Source organism: Diadema antillarum, unplaced genomic scaffold, assembly GCF_040938485.1.
Source record: "Diadema antillarum isolate AM-2024a unplaced genomic scaffold, OU_Dant_1.0 seq00001076_RagTag, whole genome shotgun sequence".
In the NCBI taxonomy this organism is placed as follows: Eukaryota; Metazoa; Echinodermata; class Echinoidea; order Diadematoida; family Diadematidae; genus Diadema; species Diadema antillarum.
This window is the reverse complement of record NW_027271899.1, coordinates 1,384,449-1,409,256: the sequence shown is the minus strand read 5'-3', so window position 1 is coordinate 1,409,256 and position 24,808 is coordinate 1,384,449. Positions and strand designations below refer to the sequence as shown.

At 38.9% G+C, this 24,808-nt stretch overlaps 1 protein-coding gene across 1 annotated transcript; it reads left to right on the top strand.

Moving 5' to 3' along the window:
- The first annotated feature begins 2,459 nt into the window (after positions 1 to 2,459).
- On the top strand, positions 2,460 to 6,860 carry LOC139743404 (C-type mannose receptor 2-like). The gene is made up of 5 exons (XM_071653889.1): positions 2,460 to 2,520; positions 3,356 to 3,537; positions 4,317 to 4,533; positions 5,158 to 5,363; positions 6,639 to 6,860. Exons 1-5 carry the CDS (start codon positions 2,460 to 2,462, stop codon positions 6,858 to 6,860), a joined length of 888 nt encoding a protein of 295 aa, XP_071509990.1.
- The last annotated feature ends 17,948 nt before the right edge of the window (positions 6,861 to 24,808 follow it).

The following is a 24,808-nucleotide window of genomic DNA, read 5'->3' as shown; positions in this document are numbered from 1 at the left end:
ATTAATGCAATATAAACATCTATGCTTTTTAGTGTTTGTTACACTGTCGAATAGGAATCCCAGCCCGACCCACCCCTTAGAAACCCCGACAAGGAAGTTTGGCAATTGAAAAGTTGTCTGATCGTCTATCCAATCACTGTAATCCTACATAATCAAGTAATGTAACGGGATCAGTACAGTCAAACAAGCTTTTTTTTTTTCTTATAGGCCCCAATGGTACCTCCGTCAACATAGCCAAGGAGGTTATGTTTTTGTCGGCGTGCGTTTGTATGTTTGTTTGTCTGTTTGTTTGTTTGTTTGTCTGTATGCAAAATAACCAAAACAATTGCACACGGATTCTGATCAAACTTGAAGGAAAAGATGAAAATGAGCTGCTTGGCAGAGGTCTGCGCTCTCAGAGTTCTTTTGTTTTTTCTTTGTATTCTTTAACAAACATTATACCCAGATAGACTCCACTCACAGTTTTGTTCGGTGCTTTTTTTTTCATTGTGTAATTGACAAAACGGAATGACAGCGAATTTCGCGAAATACTGATCTCGGTAGAATGTATATGTTTAGACCATAAGCCTCTAAGCTCGGAGAGTCATGAATTCGGATGAATGCAACGAAGAACAAGGTGATTCTTTGAAAATGCGTTCAGTATTATGTGGTAATAATTAAATTGATATTATCTAGCACAGTTTTTAGAGTCGCCTAAATCAATGTCGCGACGTGCTTTTTCATGGTATTTTTTTTTAAATTTTCTTTTAAACCGGAAACTGTACACGATTGTTACTATGCCACACTTGAGCGGAAGCGAGTTACTGAATATGCCACTTACAAGTATAAGTCAGACAGCTATTTAGATCGGCTTGGGCTTAATGAGGGGATGAAGGGGCCGATGACGTCTGTAAAAGGGCATCCAATGTTTGCTTAATGTGTCGAAGCAAATGTAAACAGGAAAACAGTGTTCTTGCTCTGAGATTGAAGGCGATAAACCAACATCTTCTGTAAAGTTTTAACCTATGTTCTTAGAAAAGAGAAGGTATTTGTTATAGAATATGCAGTAGGCTGAAAATGTCGCAAGCATGTTTCATATTATTTCTTTAAAAGAGAACGGCCACTGATTCAACGCAGTGGGTGGGAAAAATGATGAAATATCAATTTGTATCATCTGTAGATGAGGCTTTCACCTGTGTTGGACTGTATTACCATCATTGATTTCATAGAGCATGATGCACATTGGAATGTCATGACGATACATTTGATTATAACTATTAAACAAAATTCTCGTCCGAGATAATGTTAAAAAAAAGAGTCAATACAGATGCACTATGACATGGCCCAAGTATAGTTCAACCTCTGAAACGATTTGTTTCCCCAAGTCCATCCAGACTTGGCGACAAAGGAATTTGAGACGTAATCCTCCGATATGCAGATGATTTACTGTCTGTCGACGTCAATATACTTTATACGAACATTGTCCGTGACTCCTTTGATGTGTAAATCACGCGCCCAGTAGCAAAACATACTTCCTAATCACCACAATATTGATTTAGTCCTCAGAGAGTATCCATAGTGATGAAGATACCAGATTGTTTCTGTGTAATGTTTCGGATCACAGAAGCAATTAGCCCATAAACACAAGATAACATGGAGGGCGAACGTCTCTTTACAGACGAGCAGGGGAGATTCGGTGAACATATAAAGCCAGGTTTCCTCGACCTTACATGAATTTATGATTCCTGATTTCGTGCAAGGAGGATCGTTACGCAGAGGCAACATACAGCAGGTAATTTTACTTTATTTCTTTCACTTTTCTCTTTTTCCCTGGTTTTTCATTTCACTCCATACCAGGTTACTTGTGTCATAAGTATCGTTTCCTTAATTGTGTAACCATTAGTGTTGGTGTTTCAATACCCAATGTCTAATTGGTGTGCAAAGGGCTCGTTAGATCATTAGAGTTAGAAATCTTCATGATGTCAAATCAAATATTTGTTTCGATTATCTTTTACTTTGACAGGAAAAGAAAAAGAAATATTTGGATAATTTCGTCCTGTATCTGTCTTGTGTAGGGTACTAGTATCTTGCCTTTTAACGTTACAATCCGCATATTGTAGTTAGTTGCTTGATTAATAATCAGTCATTCAACATCTCATAGATTATTCTCACTTTGAGATGGAAAACCCTTTGATGTGTTTCCATCAAACTGAGTTCGAATGAGTTCAAGTGCAAATTCAAATCAAATATTCAAATGGACTATATGTCACTGTATATTCGAGATGAAAGAGTGAATTTTCATGAAATTATGATTTACGTGAATATATTATGTAAGATAAATGCACCATTTTCTGGACTGGAATGACTTGATGTTTCATGTATGTGTCCTAATAACTTTCAAATATTGATACACTTGATATACTTCACGTAGTCTTCACATCTATTTCCAAAATCAGCTGAATTCTGATTTCTCGACAGATATGGCACGCCAAGCTCTTCGTTCCCTGAGTCTACTGGCAGTCGTTTGCGCGGCAACCGCATGTAAGTTATAAAAATCCAGCCAAGAAATAGTGTTCCACTAAGAGCCAGGTTGAGGTATAGCGGAAAATGGAAATGCTAAATCGAATATCAATAATCATAAGAACATTGCACCAAGCGTTTTATTGTCCTTGTATCAATCAATCAGTCAATCAACCGATCAATCAATCAATGGCCAATCAATGATGCAATCAATCATTTTGTGTGTGTGTGTGTGTGTGTGTGTGTGTGTGTGTGTGTGTGAACGCTCGACGAGATATCAATTTCTCCTAGGGTTGACACATGACTCACGTGGTAAGCGATATGAGTTTATATACAAATACCAAAAAAAAAAAAAAGAAGAAGAAGATGAGAGCATGGTCACTTTCAGGATTTGTAGCATATAAAGCACTATACAGTCAGATACGTATAATCGCATTACCCCATGACAAAAGTTTCCTGTGTTATAGATGAATGCATGATTTCAAATGGCTATTATCGTCTGTAACAATACTCCCATCGAAATTGTGCTTTGATACCTTCGTTACTCCCATCTTGCTATAGCATGTTTGTCAATCTATCCATCTCCCTGCAATTATTGATTTTTACATATTACGTTTACTATCTCATCGGCAAAATAACGCCCAAAGCGTCGTAGCAATTTCTATGGTCATAAGTTATGATTTATCATAACAATCGTTATAATTCGCATCATCGTTTGTACTATCTGATGTTGGTCAGTCTACCATTTTTGTTTCTTTTTTTTTTTACACTTATCATCATCACAAATTTCTATATCTACCGGTCTTCCCTTACCCCCTGCATGCATGTGACACCATGACTACTTCCATCTCCCCAGATGTTAGCTGCCCAGAAGACTGGACACAGCGCGGATTCTCCTGCTATTACCAGAGGGCATGTGACGTAACGTGGGACGATGCTGAGCGGGAATGCCTGGCTCTTGGAGCCCATCTCATCTCCATCGACAGCAGGGCCGAGTTCAACTTCATGAAGAACTTTGCAGAGCGGGAATCTGCGCCGGTGAGTGAAGCCTGGTTTAAAAGGTCCCTACAATCAAAATATTCTACTGAAGCCTTTTGATCTGTACATATATATTTACATAGAATTCGCAGACCTAATTTTCCTGGGACATCGAATGGACACTTGACCTACATGTAGCTCCTTGAAATGCCAGAGGAATGACATTAACATTATATTTTTCGGTTCTCTCGCCCAAAGATCAAGAAAATAAAGTTTGACAGTGAAAAATGCATTTTCTCAATTTTGTTCATCTAATGTTGTCCTTGTATTTATTTTTATGATCAATCTCAATATATTGCATTGTCATAAAGGAAAAAGTTTACCATAGGCCGCAGTCTGATTTCATATTTGATGAATATTACCATAATTAGAAGATGACACCCTTTACTACCTTGGAACAGTCAACTGATCTCGTTCATATTACTATTTCCGATATCATTTCAATGAAAATATCTATAATTATCATTTCCAATATTGTTGGTTGTTGGTTATTCCGCTTGGAAGTAGATCGAACATTTCTGTCGCTATATCCATTCTAGTCACCATTGCAAGTATGACTTGCTTCTATTGACTCGTTCATATATTTTGTATGAAACGTTATGATGTATACTGCTTACAAATTGTTTTCGATATGATCTATTGAATACATACTTCATCATAATGATATTATGTATGTATCTGTTTTACCTCTTTGTTGGATGAAAATAAAAAGCAGAATTGCATTGAATGCATCGAATGGTTTTGTTGTAATTCTTCATGGTTTTATTATTCTTGTGAAGTACTGGATCGGACTGAACGACAAGCACCACGAGGGACAGTGGTTCTTCACCGACATGAGGCGGCTGCGGCCGGAGCTGAACACACTGTGGAGTTCCGGGGAACCAAACAACAAAGGAGACGAGGACTGCGTGGTGTGGCCCTATGGCTCGGATGAGAAGTGGAATGATGCTGAGTGCTCCCAGAAGCATAGCTTCATTTGCGAGATTGAACATTTTGGTACAATTTCCTTGTCATCTCTCCATTATATTGTATCATGATTCATTGTAGTCTATTGAATAATGTTGTAACATAATAGTCGTGTTGTTTTGCAACGTATATTTTTCGTTCTTAAAGCGTCAAATCTCATCCATTAAAAAAAAGTTCATGTGACATCATACAATGTAGTTAGTTCTTAGCAATTATTGCAAGGAATCAATATTCGCGAGAAGCCAAAGTATAAATTATGTGTTATTATGTGATATAGTCTACTCAACGAGCGACAGCTTTATAGGTGGATGTTTTGCCCCCTCCAATTTCAATCTTTCCAATCTTTCCTTATACGCAGCAGCATCTTCAGTAGCATTATAATGCATCATTGATATCGCCGCCCATGAATCTAATATTTTCACAAATTTGTCAGCGATGCTGATAAAAACGGACCTTGAATTTAATTCACTTTTAGAGAACAAGAAATGACATGATATAGATTTTAGTAAGGTGAAGTTGAAGTAGGGTATATATCTCACAAAATGTTTGTGTGTGCTTGTCAATTTTAATACTTTAAACGCGGACCAGCGAACCATTTATACGTAAAGTCACGTCACGCTTACCGTCTTCCCCTTCCATCGTACTGAATGACAGGCTGCCCGGACGGCTGGGCCGAATTCGGCGACTCCTGCTACCACGTCATCGACTCGCCCAAGATCCATCACTTCGACGCCCAGGTCAAGTGTCAGTCCATCCATCCCGACTGCAGCCTGGTCAAGGTGGACAACCATGACGAGCAGGTCTTCCTTTCCAATCTTCTCGGCGCCAGCTGCTCCGACTGGATCGGGCTCGTGGGAGAGGTATGACTGAACAACTTGGCTACACCTTAAAAAAAAAATGATCATAGAAAAAAATAACAGCAGTCATAATAGGGATTTGTAGTTTCCTGAAGGTACGGTCAACGTCTCCAAAGTTGAAATAGCACAAGTCGAAAAACTGCCTAAGTCTAGGAATGATTATCCCTGGGGAGGATATAAACAGAATTATTATGCTAATTCTGTCGTGTAATTCGAAATTCTATGAGAGTGACTGTATGACGGATAGACTTCTTTGTTTAATACGACATTTGCTCATGCCACAGTTGCTCCTGTCTTATTTTCTCCGAGGACTTAGGGTTAGGGGTAGGTTTGTGATAGGGTGTTAGTTTTAGCTTCATTTTTCAGTTTCAGTTTCAGTAAGCTTTATTTCTCCACTTGTACATAACAGAAGATAAGTATGACAATATCGAAAATATCATTCACAAGTCATGAAAATACAAACAAAATGTCGCATTACAAATATATAATCACATGAAATTATACATAAATATCATTTCAGATCTTTAAGTGTACAGGTGGAAGAGACCGTTATCAATAAGAATGTGAGGATTAGGATTAGGGTTAGGGTTTTGTTTGTGGGTAGAATTTATGTGTGGCTGAGCGTAAAGATAGTTCATTGGAAGCAATGTTTTGTCGTAGCAGCAAATGTAATGGAACCGTTCAATCTATGAGGTCTCTCTTGACCATGGCACTCAGGCCGTTACCTAACAAATATGGTGTGAATTGCATATGATGCAGAGAAATGCCATGACTTCTTTTTAATTAAATTGCAGTTAAATGAAAGACAGATATTATTCAGAGGGGTGAACGTTCAGGTGGAAGCAATGATTGTGGAAGCAATACATTAGCACTCGCGATCTTAACAAATGTATTCTGTAGAGGGAGACAAATTGAATAAACTCACACCTAAATCGCAGTTGTTGCGACGATGCGTTTTGGCATAATTTGCAATATCATTCTAACCAGTATATCCAGAAGTGCCTCAGATATATTTTCAACTAATTTGTGATCAACAATGAGTAGACCCACATTCATTTTCACTTGAAACGAGTTTAGAAGTTCATTAGATAGGAATGAATGAATGAATGAATGAATGAATGAATGAATGAATGAATGATTAATTGCACTTTGTTCTGATTTCCTAAATACAAACTGGATGACGATACACTCTCGCGAATAGTCTATTTCCACGTCCTTATTACCATATCTATGAAATACACTAACAAATTCTTAAAACGTTTGATTCTACCCTCCTAGCTCGATGGGTCAGCAGCAAGCAACGACATCCCACCGCGCAACTGGTACTTTACCGACGGCCAACCGATGGTGCACGACTTCTGGAAGCAGAACGAGCCGAATTACAACAAGGGCGACCACCGCGTCTGCACGCTGCAGAAAAACGACCAGGGCTGGAATGACTACGAGTGCGACAAGGACATGAGTTTCGTCTGCGAACTCAAGAAGCCCAACTTCTACTAGATTTCGGGGCTGAGAGGGTTAAGTTTAAAGAGGGTGGGTGAGATTGGATGTAGAGGGATTTAAGATTGCAATAGAAATTTCGATGAAATCTACTGACAATACCTTATAATATAGTACACATTTCAGACAGATGGTAACGAAAAGTTATTCCTTATGCATAAAACATTTTATGTTCTATGTAGATTATACATGCGTTTCAACTTTATTTTTAATTATTTTTTTCCGTTGTCATTATTTCATATCTCCTCTTTTGTTTGTGGTCAAAGTGGCAATAATCAGCTTTCGCTAACTGCGAAGAAGATGTGAAATTGGATGTGAGTGAATTCAATGTGATTAAAAATACAACGAGAAAGATAACAGTTCAGTTCGATTGCTTCAGAAGTCCTGTTTTACTTTCTAGAAATATGACCTTTGGTCAGAGAGATTCTACTTCTTTCCCAATTTCAACAATATACGTTGTTATAAAATTATCCTGCTTGTGTAACTACATTGTATATTCAACGGATCCATGCGAACAGCAATAAAGTTTACGACGAGATCAAAGTCAAAGAATGGACTGCGTACTCTGCAAAGCGTGGCGTGTCTAGAACGAAGATATGCTTGGATAACGTTAAGATGTTTGCAATTCTACATGATGCGTTACTTAAAATACATTCTATTACATTTTCCATAGCAAAATGAGTTACTGCGAAATTCACAGCTTAAGAAATAAAGTGGAGAATAATGTCCACTTCTCAACTTTCCCTATATTATCAGAAAAGATGCTAATTGTCTTTTATTTTCACATCGATGGAAGATAATAGTGACAATAATCATGACAGGAATATTATGGAGAGTCGCGCGGTGAGACATGTGGTGTGAGAAGATTTAAGAATATGACGTAATGGTGTGTGTGTGTGTGTGTGTGTGTGTGTGCGCGCGCGTGTGTGTGTGTGTGTGTGACGTGTGAGTCTCCGTATAGGAGAGAGAGTGAGGGGGGGGGGGGGAGAGATATGCAAGAATATTTCTCACTCGTTTGTGATCCACCCTACCCCCTGCCACTATACTATACCACCGAATTCAACACAAATGTGGCATGCGAAAGAGTAACCGTGCAAGCAACAGCAAAATCAACATCTACTCAGTAGTGATTTACATTAATTAATTACATACATATTTGTAAAAAACAAAAAAAAAATCAATAACATTTAATATGAAATTTGACGAGAAGAAAATGAATTAAATCTTTTTTATCTCTTCTAGGAAGAGAAAGAGAAATATATCTCAACTGAAGTATGTCCTGCACTGTGGAACAATGTCAAAGAAGTATCATAATGAATAATGACGTAGCAGAGTAACTCCACTTCTTGATATTTCGTTGTATTTAGCACGGTAAGATAACTGTGCTCTTTTAGCAGAAGCTAAAATAAATATTGTACCTTGGTTTGAAGCATTGGTCAGCGACATCGCGAAGCTTGTGTTTGAAGGGGGAAAAAAGTACAGAAATCCCCTCAATCAAAAGAAAGCTTGTAAAAGGAGCCACAAAACGCCAGAATCTTAGGGAAAGAGTGAAAATATTTATCAAGTTTTCTGATAACAATGCCACATGGGGCAAATACTAAGATTCCCTGACAAAAATGATTTAAAGTGATCTTTAAATATCACCATAAGAAAGACGTTATTTCCAAACGTGCTACTTCCAAACAAAACGTTACTTCCAAACGTGCTACTTCCAAACAAAACGGTACTTCCTAACCTTTCAAATAAATTCCCTAACTGTTACTTCCAGTCCTTACGTTACTTCCCAACCATTGCCAACCTTTCAAATAGATTCCAAAAACTGTTACTTCCAAACCTTACGTTACTTTAAAAACCTTTCAAATAAGACAAACTTAACTGAAACTGAACTGTTAACCATGCCATGATTCTTCACTACTCAGAATTTCATCATTGGTTTGGTTTACTTACATCTTCAATTTGCACCCGAATGAATACAAAGCGCCACCACCGAACCAATTACAGACAGAATCAATAATGCTGCCGAGGTGTGACTGAGTGCGCCCCCTGTAGTCGAGGAGGGTCTTTCGTGTACTGATTAGATATAGACTTTGATCGCATGCAAAACGATTTCATTCTTGTCAACTTTAGATATTTGTGATTAAACATGCAAAAACAGAGGAAATGATAAGAACATATGGGATATTTTGATAATAACTTCAAGAATACTCCCTGTTTTGCGACAATTAAGTGAGGTACTATTGGAAAGGTTTTATAATGTATTTTTGCTCTATCTGATGATGGACTTTAATTTAAAAAAAAAAGAATTTAAGAATGGCGTCATGATGATCGTAACGGAGATTATGAGTTGAATAATGACCCATATGTGGATCATCACAATGATTATCATCATCAATAGAGTAAGTGTTGTAGAAATGATAACAATGTGCTTGATGTAATGACGGTAATACTGTCATTTCAGCAGCAAATGCGTTTATTATTTTCTTCATAAGTGCCGTTCGTATTAGTACTGATATCGTAACCGAGCCATCATAGAATTGCCATCACTGTGATATCACCATTTATTCCATAACCATAACTTTTAAAGTATTCGCGTCATTGCTAATGAGATAGTATCACCTTCGTTATCAGTAACCCTCTGCGTGACACATGAATTTCTTACCCATAGGTCTGTGTGTGAAATAGGTACACATTTGACTCGCTGGCACAGAAAGGGTTAATGGCACTAAATACAGTAAGTAGGCTGAGATGGGGTTGCGTTAAAGAAAAAAAGCGTGTGTGAACGTGTTTTCATGAGTATGAAGTTGAAACAAAAAATGTGGATCGACAGCACTAAGCGATCAACACCGGTGAAGAAAAAGAGAACAAACAACAACAACAACAACAACAAGAACAAAAAAGAGTTCGTATGACCTTATAACAAAGATGATTATCCATGCCAAATTGATTTAACACATAATCCATTCCGTTTTATTCGAACGCCAAATATCCAGTTTACGGGGACAACGTGTACAAGATGACTTGAAATGGTCGGATAGATAGCCGTTGAACTGTCAAATATTTGGGTTTGGAATAATCAGCCATACATTTCCTTTTATCACCAATCAGCGGCTCACCTTTGTACTTATGCAATGCATTCTGTTCTTGTTTTTGTTTCGTTCTCGAAATAATATCTATCTTTCACAAATTCCACGATCAATGGCGAGTTATGGAAAAGGAAAACTTAGGCAATAAGTACCGTTTCTCGCTCCAAAACAAAATAGAAAAAGAAAAGTTCAAACAATGATAATAGTATTACTCTGTGTACACGGTATAATTATGCTTTCGTTAACGGCTAACCGAAGGAAATCGGCAATGAAAATTTGACTCTCTTTCTCTTTCTCTCTCTCTGCGGAAGTAATGTGTGTAGTGACCTTAGAGATAATTCTTGCATTTTAAAATGGGAAAAACTATTTTTTTTTCTTCCTCTTATTCAAGGCAGATAATCCACACGGTCAACCCGATGATGTGCATTAAAGGGATATTTCGGCCGATTTATGTAATTTCACATTATGTAATACATAAACTGATGGTGCCACATATAGATTTGTAGAATTTATTGTGGTCCTTGAGCAGAGAAAGTAATACTCTGACAAACCCAAAACACAATGCGCTGAACAAGGATGATGGCACAGCAGGCTCACATATTCCAATAATGTAGCAGCATAATTCCATTACAGTACTTCACCTTTGTAGAATGTATGCATGCTTTCTTCTTTTATTCTGCTTCCTTAAGCACCGAATCGTGTATTCTTATGTGAAGCTGCTACGTCATCATCCTCTTTCATTGTGATTTGTTGTGAATTTTGTACACATTCTTTTTCTTTATCCCAATCACTATAAAGTCTGAAACTCTGTACCCAGTATAAGCAATTTATGAAATGTTCAAATGCAAAAGTTTGAAAATCATTTGGAAGTCTCTTTTAAGAAATAAAATGTCGGTCTGTTTTTGTTTAATTTATGCACTAAATTCAAATCAGAACTGCTCACTCTGCACACTATTTTTCCCGGTTATCAAAAAAAAAAAGATGATATCATCATTAACAATTTCCAAGTAAAAACTGAATGAAAAAGCAGTATTTGAAACATTAATATCGATAGTTGTTAGTCGAGAACACGGAGAGACAGGTGCGTGATTACACCTTAAATGACAGTGCATAATGACGGTATCAATATTATTCCATGTGATAAACAACACCTACCATATAGGCAAACAGCATGGATTCTTATTGGGATAAAGATGTAAAACTATTAGATTAACAAATTCTTTACAGGTTTCTTTGATGGCTCCGGTCATAGGTCGCGCTGTGGTTTGCATTATCGCAAGAAATGAATGTGAATGAAAAGTATGCTTGAGAAATATCGCATGCATGCAGTGGAGCGTCTTTTTTATCACGGTTGAATCTCGTAGAGTTGTTTGTTTATAATGCATGAATGCTGCGTCACCTGTGATAAGTACGCCTCTTGTAAATACCAGCTGACTTTGGTCGTGAGGGCCTTACTATGGCAAGTAGACGACCCCAGTGTGAGAACAGACGGTTTGTATTCATACCAGCACGTAACGGGTCCAACTTGTACTCGATTGGAACAGGGGTTCACCAAGAGGGAACAAATGCTACATTCGGGTCCTTCTACGGGTACCAACTTGGGGACAAATGCCTGGATACAGCTAGAAGATTTTCTCACTTTTGATGAGATGCTGACAATTAAGTGAGGCGGATATAACAAACCTGGCTACAGACCTTAATTCACATTAAAAACAGCTGATGGGTAAGTTTTATCACATTTCAGTCCTGTGTAGTAGCGGGCAGTGTGTTTGTGCATCTTACGCCAGTTATTAAACATAGCTAAACGCAAATATTGCTTTTGCTGCCTTTATGATTCACCATGCATCCCTCTGATACCGATACATATATTGTTAGGATAGTAAAATGTTCGTACTGTCCGCCTCTCTTGCTTTACCTTCTTTCTTCTCTTGCCCTTTTGTCCTTTCCCCTTTTTTGAAAAGGTCGACCATGTCAGAGTCTAAGACGTATAGTATTATGAGACCTACATGGAGACCGAAAGAGCAATGCATTTATACGAATTTCCGTGACACTAGTGACATAGATGTAGGGCATTTTTACTGTGACATCATTTTCACGTATTTTTATACTCAACTTGGGTTTAAGATTGTGCAGTTAAAAACCCAAAATGGTTTGAATTGATTTATTTGTAGTACGATTTGTTTTACGTGGATCATAATGAAGCAATGAATGCTTGTGAGCGAGCACCGACAGCTTCATGTCTCCTCTGACGGACTATAGGCAATGGCTATAATGTGCCTTGCCTTGGGTCGCTTCCAGGGGACTCGAACCACTGAACTCGGATTGACAGTCTGTTGTCTTATCCATCTTGCCACACAGGCTCTCCTTATATGTAAATCTTATGATGTTTATAAGTTTTGATGTTCAAAGCATTACCGCAATTGAATTATCCAATGATAGGTAACTTCATGTAAGGATTTTCCATTAAAAGTTGCCACGTTAAGTGGGTATCTCAATGGAGTGGAGACTAGGTGGCGACCTGGTGACGACTCGAGTCGCGAGGTTGCGGAGAGGCGAAGTTACCTATTTGGAGATGTCTCGGTCGTCGCCCTTGAGTCGCATTCTTGAGAACGCAAGTTGAGAATTACACGCAAGACATTTCTTGGTCTGTAGAGGCTCACGAGTCTCGGCGATTGATCAATATTGCGGCAGTCGCGGCGACATCTCCTCCAGTAAGATAAGCCCTTTAGAAATCCCTGTTCTCTGACGTTACGACCATGATTACATAATACCACGAAGACCTTTTAAGATTGTTCTAATGTTGCCGTGCACAGAAAAGGGAAGGGCGCATTTATCGAGATCATGTTAAAAACTGCATTGATTGTGTGCTGCTATAAAGCTCAATTAATCATGGAAGAGAACAAGTCCGTCTAGGTTGAAGAAGGCAGGAGGTTTGGACTGTCATTTTGTCTCCAACCCGCCCAATTCATCCGTTTCTTATTGTAGTTATACAGTGCATTAAAAAAAAAGGTAATCCAACTTTGGAGGGCTACAATAAACCATGTCTTGAATATGAAGAGAGAAAAATGGATAATGGTTTACCCTTTATGGAAAGGACCAAGTTATCGGACAGGTGGCCATGTTAAAGGTTATGGACCATAAAATGTTAGGAGAAACCCTAAACACAAACCTGCAGTCGTACAGGCTGGCCTATTTAGCCACTTTCAATGATCTCATCCAACTTTCAGATCCCATCCATGCAGTGAGACATGTATGCGTTGTTCCTTCACAATAAGACGCAAACTTTGAATAAAGTGCAATTTGTCATTGTCTTTAAAGTTCCATGTGCTCAGTCATGCATGACAATTGTCAACATAATTAGGTATCAATGAAAAGATGAAAAGTTTCCCTTTCCTCACAACCAACATTGCACTCTCCATAGCAGACAATTTTATAAAATTGTAGCCCTCCAAAGTTGGATTACCTTTTTTTATACACCCTGTATATATCTGCATGTGAGTAAAGCGGGCATTTCGACTGTACATTTGTTTGTAGTCGTATATTGTCCAACCTCTCATCAACCCATCCAAATGAGCTGGCTCTCATGTACATAGCCGCATTTTCGCTATAGTAAATATGTGATTCATCCGTCGAAATCAAAAGCTCTCTCTTACACCTCCATCCCGCAAAGGGAAAGACGACTGAAGACCGTAAAAATTGATTGATCTTTCAATGGACTTTCAATGATCTCGGAGGTCTTTTATGATTCTTGGGTGATCTTTAAGTGAATTTCGTGGTCTCCATAGTCTTCAGTTGTTTTTTTTAAACGGTTCAAGATAGTCTTTCAGTTATCTTTCATGGAAAGGGTCTTTCCGTTGTCTTTCAGCAGTCTTTTAGCAACCTCTCAACGAGCTCTCGAAGGTTCTTGCTAGTCTTTCAAGGATCTTTCAACAGTCTCTCAAGAATTGCCACTCTTTTGGGGTTAGAAGATCTTTGAGATATCATTGGTTGATTATTGAAAGACTAGTTTTTGATTGATCTCCCGAAGATCTCAGGGAGTATGCTAGATGATCTTTCGGTGGTCTCTCAATAGTCTTATTGGTCTCTCCATAAACGTACGGCAATCTTCAAGATCCTACAGAGATTTCTAAAAACGTTGCTGGAAAATTACTCTTCGGTCTTCCTATAATCTTTCAAGGGTTTTTAGAACTATTCCACATTGAGAAGATCTTTGGCAGATCATTGAGCGATCATTGAAACATTAGTCTGTCAGAGATCTTGACTGATCTCCCGGAGATCTCAGAGAGTATGCTAGATGATCTTTCAGTGATCTCTCAATAGCCTTATTGGTCTCTCCGTGAACGTACGACAATCTTCAAGATCTTACACAGATCTCTAAAACAAATTCTGGGAAATTACTCTTCGGTCTTCCAATAACCTTTCAAGGGTTTTTAGAACCATTTCACATTGACAATATTTTTATCTGGTCATGGAGACTGCTGAGGGATTTTGCCAATATTGGATCTCTCAGTGGTCTTTCAATAATCTTTGTAATGAAGATTTAATCTCACATGACCTGGAGACTACCCTGGCGACTTGGATGGCATTTCATCACACATTTTGTCAGATATTTGTTTCTGTGACAAATTTGCTCTCAGCCAATCAGATGCAATGATATAAGAAGCTTAAAACAGTTCGTCAGAACAATGAAAATATCTGACAAAACGCTGATGAAAAGACCCCCTGGTGGTGACCTGATGGCTACTCGTGTCTTGCTGGCTGAGGAGACGTCTTCGCGTCTCTAGGAGACTAACCGGTCTCCGAAGAGTCGCGGAAAATTCAACCTGTTCGATTTTATGGAGACCTGTTCCAGTCTCCAGCAGGTCTAGGAGACGTCATAGTGACGTAAAAGCTACACAAACAATTATCATCATAAAATCATTAAATTTACCACATTGTGATTATCTAATTATACATAGGTATGGAGTTGTGAAGGCCTTTTCGTGTATTTATGCCCATGCTTCTTACTGTTGTCTCTATTGCGCAGTAATATTGTGAAATATGTTTACTAGGAGAAACTGAATATACATGGAAGTGTGTGTGTGTGTGTGTGTGTGCGTGTGTGTGTGTGTTAATGGAGGATCATATGTGCGTGTAGAGGCCATCTAAAACATTTAGTATGATAAGAGACCGAAAGAGGATACATTTATACGAATTTCTTTTCACATTCACATTTTTAACTCAGTTATTACTCACTCCCAAAGCAGACCTAAAGATTTTCCACTTATCACTCGTCAACACCAATATCAATTGAGGTAGCCATCTTGTGATTTGTTTCTCTCGATTGTGGTTGGTGTCGATCACAATTATTGAGTGCATGTTATTAAAAAAACCAATAATTGCAACAATTGATTTAGGAATACCATTTGACTGCAAAAAAAAAAGAAGAAGAAGAAGAAGACACGTTTGGCCAGTGAAATTACTAGGTACTACTTTGAAACAATGTGATAGCCTTTGATTGATTTCATGGATTTGATGGTTAGGCCTATACCCAGAAACTTGGGTTTAGGACTGTGCAGTCAAAACCCTGATATGGTTTGAACTGATTCATTAGGTGATACGCTATCAGCGTATCACCTATTGTGATTGTCAAAATCTCTCTTTATTTCTTTTTATTCTTCTTTCTTTCTGGACAATTTTGTGTCATCAATATCTCAAGAATGACATTACGGAATAACATGACATTTTCAGGGAACATGTCTCATGACAAAATCTAGCCACAATAAGGTTTTCATGACAGTAACATATCTATGACGTCATCTAGGCGCCATTTTGTGATTTTCGGACCATGTTACATGATCGATCATAACTTCATATCTAAAGGTCATGTCTGTATCATTTTCGGCGGACATTAAGTTCAGGTCACGCTCTATCATACATTTTAATGCTAATTACCTAAGACATTATTACGCGCGCGTACGCGCGCGTCAAACTTTTAAAAGGCTCAAAACAACTTACCAATGGGAAATCTCGAAGTTTCAGACAATTTTAAGCGTTTCGCGCGTTCGCGTCCGTCCGCACATTTTCGCGCGTAGTGCGCGTAAGCAAACTGAAAATGCACATTTTTTGACAGATTTGGATTCCTGATACATTAAGTAACAATATCCATTGATTTCCGATCAATTTTGACCTATAACAAAGGAATGCGTTGGCGTCAAAGTTGAAATTTCGTGTGCGCGTCTTTGTGCAAATATAGCGAAAAACATGTCTTTGTTTATTTCGCCATAGCTCTTTAAAACGTCTGGTTACCCTATGTTTTTATTGCATATTACAAAAACATATGAATTGGAAATAACGTTTCAAGTATTAATATTTCCATAATTACATTATGACGTCATCATATCATCATCTGAAATCAAAAAAGTGGAATTAATTTTTTTGAGGTACTGTTTCTGACATTCATTTGCTCGTATCTCTGTTGTTTAAGCTCAATATTATCCCAAATTCAGATATGTTGTACTTTGAACATTTGCCTTTCAGGTCCATGTCATGGTTTTGAAATTTAATGACGTCATCATACTTTAAATTGTGATTAAAGGTAGAGATGCAAAATCGGACGAGTTTACGTGTTATGTCTATGGGAGGTGATCTTTTTTAAAACCATGCATTGACTTGACAACGTTTAAGCACCTTTATCTCAGCTGATTTTGCTTCATTTCCTCTGAAACTTTAGTATGTTGTAGCTGAGACAATAAGCTGCAGTAATCATGCATTTTATTTTTTGAAATCTCATCATCAGGTTGACAATTTTGCAGTTTAAAACTGAAAATGAGAATGGAATGTGGACAAAACGATTCCCAATTCAGCTTTCACATACATAAGTTTACGTTCCTCATATTTTCTCGCCGAGACGTATGGCCGAGTGGTTAAAGGCGACGTCTCAGAGACGTGAGGTTGCGGGTTCGAACCCCACAAGATCACGAAACAAAATACTTTGCTATTTTACTTTTTTTCTTCAATTTTGTATTACATATTCGTCCATGTAGAAATCACGTTCGTATATAAACGCACCTATACACACACACAGACACACAGACACACACCATATCCCTCTTTTTTGTGTTGGAGACCACATTGCTTCGACTGCTGCAAAATTTTGCAGGCTGACTTTGTCAAACCGATCATAGTATGTAATGACGACGACGGAGGTGTTGTACTTTGAACAATTGTCTTTCAAGACCATGTCATTGTTTTGTACTTTGATGACGTCATCACACTGAAAATTGTGATTAAAGGCAAGGTATCAAAACCAGCCGATTATTGGCTTTATGTCTACGGCGCGTATTTTTCCCAAGTTGCCAGAAATGGCATAGCGACATCAGTCGTTACAAGGCCGCATTTCCGTCTAGCAATGCAATACATGTTCACGCGGCCACGATTATTGAGTGGGCATTGACTTTTCCCCCCTGTAATATCTATACATTTCTTTTTTGCCTTACCATTTCCGGGGATGTCCCGTGGCCGAGTGGTTAGAGAAACGGTTTTGCATGGAAGCTCAATATAACTTCAAGGTGCCTATATCACATTCTTTTCTTTGTCGATAACAGATGACCGACACCTGATGACCCCAAGCGTATCACCTAACTCGTCAGCGTGACGAGTTTCATGTCTCGTTTGTAATACGATTTGTTTTACGTGGCTGCTAATGAAGCAGTAATTGCTTGTGAGCGACCAGTCACAAGACCGACAGCTTTATGTCATGTTATGTGTGTGTGTGTGGTGCTTGTCACGGAATCTTCGGCTATTAGCGTAAAGTATGAGACAAATTTTATCACGTCCCTTTTAGCGTTTTCAGGTTAGTCTTACATTTGCAGCCTCTAATCGTGCTGTTTCCTTTGACCTTGACCTATTTGACCTTTAAACCCATTTCTCTCGGGAGTAGTATTCTCTATATAAATCAAAGATGTGGAAATTACCCTAGTCTCGGAGGATACGTACGGCTTAAGGTGACATAGCATTCGTGTCTGCCATCCTGGATATAAACGTTGGATTGATCAAACGTGCGCGCATCATTAATGTAAAGTGATTCCGGGCGCCACGCAGAACTCCTCTTGCCATGTATTAGACCGGTTTCACTCAAAGTGCATTAGTGATGATAATGTTTTTGGCGTGCTATCGAGCCACCCCTCCCCCACACCCTTTTTTGCTCTTGGCCTAAGGAAAAAGCAGCTTGACTCCCAAGCAAATTACGTCTTACGGAAAGCATGGTGCTCCCTTCTCTCTACAGACATTAACCCCCTCCCCCTTTGGGCTCAACTCTTAAGGAATGATCTAATATAGGACTCGATGTCATCCAAGAAGCCGACAATCTCACCATGCCGTCTAATCCGCTGCATCTTCACCCGACGAACTCACGCTGCCAATGCGCATGTACCTGCAACGTATCGGTACTCCTACACCTGTTCAGGCATTCCTGTGCACATGCTCACCGTTATCGCCTGATGATCATCTGGTCAATCCACTGATCTTCAAAATTACAGCCGTCTGCTTATTCTTTTGTCTATATCTATTCCTTTATCAGAAGAGATATATCAAATATTTTCTTTTATACGTCTTTCCACCTTATTGCATTTTGCTATGTACCGGCCGCAAATAGCTCCACATCTGTAAGTTTTTCCTTACAAGGATATGTGCACAAAATATGATATCTAAGGACAATAAATTAGAGTGGTATAGGTATGGCTTTGGTTTCTATAAGTCTTTGTCGACTTAGGCACTTCGAGTCGAGTTGGCATACTTCACATTGCGTACTACCAGCCTCTCATTACCTGAGATCGTGTTACTCTGCAGCCAACAGGCTTTCTGTAGATGATATGAACTTATGTTTACCCGTAATACGGGTTTTTGGCGGGAATTTGTGTCAGGGTCAAAAAGGTCCAAGATACACTTACTAATTAGTTCCTTTTACGAGGTCCCGAGCCATTGCGGATTAACAAGGAAAATGGGTTTTTGCCGACAATTATTGAGGCATCGTGACTGCGAGGAAATGGGGCTCTCTCGTGTCATCATCACTTTCTAATGTTTAAGGAGTTTAGCTGGCGACGACAGAAACTCCCCTTGTTAAGCTGGGGGTACCTCTTTGAAGATGAACGACTTTTCATAGCGTCCTTGTAACTCCTTCGGGAGGTTGGAAATGTCTACACAAGAGATGAGACAAAGAGAAAAGATGCAGGACTGCAGAAGAGATATCGCCTTCAGGCATTTCTATGTTCGCTCGACGTCCTCATGCGCGGGTGCCTTTGGGACAGGCTCAAACTGTTCGGTCACCTTTATCGCAGTGCGATATATAATGCGCTGTGCCTCGAGAAACGAGATTATCACATTATCGAATTAAACCAGTGGATGGCTTGCATATCGTGTGCACAAGTTGGCTGTGATATGTGCTGGATTGGACAGATTATATCGGACTTGCAGGCCGACATTCATGTTTGCGGCAGATGCTGATGTGCCGAATGATGTCAGCGAAAATGTGTTCATCTATGTTACTCAGGTAGGTCACAGTATATGAGGAGCGAATGTGAAAATATTACTTTAGTGATTTATCGAATCATACACAGCACAGTTACCGTTTGAACGCCACTGCTATAACGAGAATGAGCTATCTTATTTATCGACAAATCTCTGGTGTCCCACGTATTGCTTTCCGCTACATTATTTTTTTTTTTCTTTTTTCTGGCGTATTCTTTTTCGGTTAGGAATAGAGTACAATCCCTTTGCCGCTGTCGGTAGATAATGCAGCATTTCGTTATCGTATAGTTCTGGATTCGCAAATCCAGTGAATTGTACATTCAACCGTGCAACCATACATCTTGCAATTAGACGTTTTTCGCCAAACGAATGGTGTATATCCACGTGAAGCTCTGTCATTTTCGTGCTATCTCGTCATCTGTGGACCTCAAATCTGCTAATACTCCTTCGAACAATGCCTAGTCTGATTTTGTTGTCATTATTTTGCGAGCAGTGTCAAACGACTTTGAATTGGAAACAACGTAAGACGCGAAGGTGTAATAAAACACAATCCTTGTAATAATATTTTTGACTATGAATGATATTGTACTTACCATAGCAATGCTAAAAATACTCGCAGAAGATTGGCTGTTGCCCAGCTGTCATAATGGTGATGGTGACCTTAATTACTGTCAGCTGCAAAATATTACTTTGTTAATTAGTTCCCTGGTCTCTTTGTGTTTGAACTGCCTTTGAGACCAGCTGTATATTTAAGCTTGTACTTCCTATAATGAGGAATAAGTATACTATTCCCAAATTTTACTATAACCTTCCAATAATTAATGTTAGTTCCAAAAATGTGTATAGGCCCTATTCCCTAATTGCCTGATTGTCTTGATTTCTTCTGTCACATAATTTTTAAATAGACTTTCAAATTTTCACTGTAGTACTTCACTGATCTTTATGCTTCCATAGATGGGAAGTCTACATGTTAGGGGATTCGTGCCCCTTTAACTATTAAAGGATGCAATTCGGGCGCACAATTTTTTTTTTTTTTTTTTTTTTTTGGGGGGGGGGGGTTCATCGGAAAAAAAAAAGCAAATTGGAAATACACCGCTTTGATCGTAACTGCCGTATTACCGGAGAAAAAGCAAATGAATCTGTGGAAATCTTCCACTCAGTTGGATAAATGTCACCTGAAAAAAAAAGTAGACAAAAAATTTGCAGCTGGGTCCATGCACAACAGCACTTGATTCTTTTTGACCAATTGTAATGCGATACCTTTAGGGTCATCCGATTTTAACCGGAGGTGTTTTCTCTTTGTTGTAAATTTGTCTTTAGAAATCAACGAGCTAATACCACACTAAAATATTCCACTACTAAATTTCACTGAAACTGAGTCATTCCTTGAAATTGGCGCTTTTTTTTCCTTTGGTTTATGAGACAGTAGGCTATTACTGAGACAACTGGAACCCCCTTCTAATGTTCTAAAAGACAAGGGTATCAGAGACATGGAAGTAAAGACAGAACTTACCTATTTTTTTTTTCCGTGTAGCGCACTTAACTATGTAAACTGTTGTCGTTATCGACGTATTTATGTGAACGTACATCACCTCCGTGTGTATGTTTCAAAATGGATCATAATACAAAACCTGCTATTGCTGACTCTCAAATAGCAGATCCTGAGTTTGTTATGTTGGACAAGGTGTGTTTACCCTTTGATACAGGTGTAGCAATTGAGATCTGGGAAACGCTGGGTTGGATGAGGATAATTATAATGACCGAAACATTTTGGAGAGTATTCCTACCATTTAAATGGCATGATATTTATTTCTCTCTGTATATATCTAAACATATTATATACATTATTTATATCTATCTATATGTCTTTATCATTGATATTGATACTTTGTCATTTATGTTGATATGATTGCAAATATCAAGGCCTTTCAGATATCTTGGAAAATAAGGCGGTTGATTACATATGAATAGAAAATGGGTCAATTATCCCGTGTGGCAACTTGAGAAAATACCCAGGGCTCTTATAACTGCTGAAGCACTGCAGTAAGTCTGCCGTAACTCGGGTGCTCCTGTTTCGAAGGGTTACGACGCCACCTTCAACCGTGTGATGGTGTCCATCAGCTGGCCAACAGGCCTTAGACTCTCGACAGGCATCACACACTTGTGCTCCTCATTAGACTCAGATTACAGCATGATAAGTCCTCAGCAGTCTAGCATTAACCCCTCTGAGACCACCACTTGAATGTTGCTGGCGTCTTATGATATTGAATAATCACTAAAGGCAATGACGGAGTAAAAGTCCGAGCAGTTTACAGCCCGACGCATAAAATCTGGTTCTGCATGCAACCAATTCCATATCTACCATGTCTACACAGGATAAGAGAGTAGCCCCTACTTAGCACTGTTTAGACGACTATATAGATCAATATTCCTCTCTGTTTATCAATTCAATTTATTTATGATATCGCGTCACCAGATTATGTCACTATTGTTTACGTTAGCAATTTTGTTTAGAACATTTGTGCACGTGTATGTTTTCGCTTTTATTTTGCTATCTTTCTCTGCCCTGGAGTTTATATGGCGTCATTCAACATACATGATGTGTATCTGCTTTCTCCTATTGCCCCACTATATCGACCTCGATCACTATGCGGCGCATCAAATCAGCTCTGATAGGCGGTCTCTAAACAACTCTCACTTTTCATCATCGATTCGTCTCCATATCCACCCTTTCGTTGAATCATGATAATACGTTGGTATGTGTTGAACGGCTTGATGTCTTGGGGGAATGAGTCATGAATGAGTTAGTTTTGGCTCATGACAAATTAATTATGGCTACGATACTATTGCAGCTTCTACCCACTCTCCATTCCTCCTCCTCTACCCCTCCCTCTCCATCCCCACCCCCACTCCTCCCCCTTCCCTTTTGTCTGCTTTTGCTCCTACCCTCTGCCGTTATTCCTTGCCTAAACGCACTGTCTTGTCGACGCGAGAAATATCCATATGGCTTGAAAGACGAAAAGGCTCTGTATGATACGTGGTAGAAACTTGTGGCCTGCACATCACGGTAATCGGCGTTCGTCGTGTTTATGGCTCTTTTAAATATGGAAAGAGGGGAATCCCCTATGGAACGCCGGTGAAACTGATCAGAAGCGCAGGCACGAGGCGCTGCAACTGAATTATCATCAGGTTACAGAAATCCTCACCACTAGCTGTCTGCAGCGGCCTCTCCTATATGATGCAGCGCACGCATATCCAGCGATCCTTCCATGCTTCAGTATGCCCAAGGAGGTGCCTAGTACCTCCTTGGTATGCCAAACCTGTACCTCTTAAACCAGTTTATTGTGAGAGTGACAAAAATTTAGTCACGTAGGATCCGTGGAGTTACTGCCAGTAAAACATATGAGTTTAATGTTTGTAAGGGGGGTTGTCATCGAATTAAATGAAAAACAATTGATGTTGGATCACTCAAAGAATGAACGCCCTCCATGCTGAGGTCGCCATTCAAATCAAAGTCGGCTTATAATGGCGATTTCTCTCTTTTTATGTTTATTTCTCATTTTTACGTGACACAGAGTACAATTATTGTCACATCTGCGTAGCGAACCCGAGACAGGGGAGTCACATTTCCGTCGTAATCGGCGGCGTCGTCAGCAATTTGGTGTACTCTTTTGAACTTTCCACAGCTTTGAGATATAACCACAAAACTCATCACCTTTAGATGCCGGTAAAGTTTGAATATGGATGAAGTCCGATGTCAATGAAAAATGCTATCGAACTTATAAGCACTCAGTACTGTGGTGTACCCGTAATAACTTTCCATAAATTTGTGCTATGTCCACCAAACTCACACCAGAGGTACATAATATACGATGACGGTCAAGTTTGAATATGGGTGAAGTCGAACAAGTTCAAAAGTCAAAATATCGATGGACTTTCCCTGATAAGCACTGTATAATTCACATGAGTATAATTGTGGTGTACTCTTGACAACTTTCCACAGCTTTGAGCTATAACCACGAAATTCACGCCACAGGTACGTCCCCAAAGGATGCCGGTTAAATTCGAGTATTGGTGAAGTCGTAAATGTTCAAACGGGTTTAACGTCAATGAACTTACATTGAGAGACACTATAATCGACACGTGCCATATGCAGGTGAGACATCACTTGGCGTTTACCTTGTTCTTGTTATGAGAACGAACGCGACACATATACAACGTGTGATTATACCCTATATACATTATTTGTATTACCGATGCATTATTTGATTTAACTGTGCATTGCATCAACTTTACTTAGGGAAAATACAGTTATATATCATAGTTAATTTTGGTTTAAATGAAAAGAAATCAAACACGTACGCTTCTTTAAGTTTTCGAAAAGTGTCTGGTTTGAGATGTGTAAGGGTCATCGGTAAAAATTGCCAAACAGGTTTCGGACTCTACGCCGCCTCATCCTTACTCCTATGCAAAGTGCATCCCATGCAATGGACGACATTCTTCTAATTTTGTTTGAACTCTACACACTCAGAGTAACTAGATTCTTCTGTGAGCGATGATGACCATGTTATTGATATACAATGTGTATCATCACAGTTTAGTATACTTATTATACGTGTACTTTGGTCAGAGGCTTGTCGTTTATCTATTGGGAGCTGCGAGTCATAAATATGTCTTTGGACAGACTGACACAAACGCAGCGAAAACGGAAACTGACACAAAGATAAACATAGATACAAGCAAAGGTATTTTATTTCAAATATCTTGCAGGCGCGCCAAGAGATATCTTAGGTTTCTTTTTCTTTACGCTAATGTCGCCAAACCCTTCACCTTCAATAACACTGAGAGCTATATCAAATGTTAGCTGCCATCTACAACCACGGTGCCACTTTCCCGAACACTATACTTTGGATAATGGTTCGTGATTGAATAAACGTATACTACTTCGCTGAGGAGGTATAACTAGTTTTGAATTCCTTGATTCGATATTAGGTATTGCAAACGGCAAGGCAGTTACCCACATTGCTGCTCTCTACTAAAATGACAATCATGCAGTCAGCTATCAGGACGCAAAAGATGATTACAGAAATGATGTTGTTAGAGGAATACTCCCGTGTATATAGAATGACGTCGTTCACTGTGGGTGGGACGTTAAAGGGACCGTACAGTACTGGTTTAGGTGAGGATTCAGATTTATAACATTCCTAAGTGAGATAATGAGAAACCTCTTATAAAATATGAAAGAGCATGTGATTTTAAGAAGGATTCAACATTTATTTGATGAAAATTGGTGCTTAAATGGCTGAGATATCCCCCCCCCCCCAAAAAAAAAAAAATGAAAATAATAAAAGGCGACAG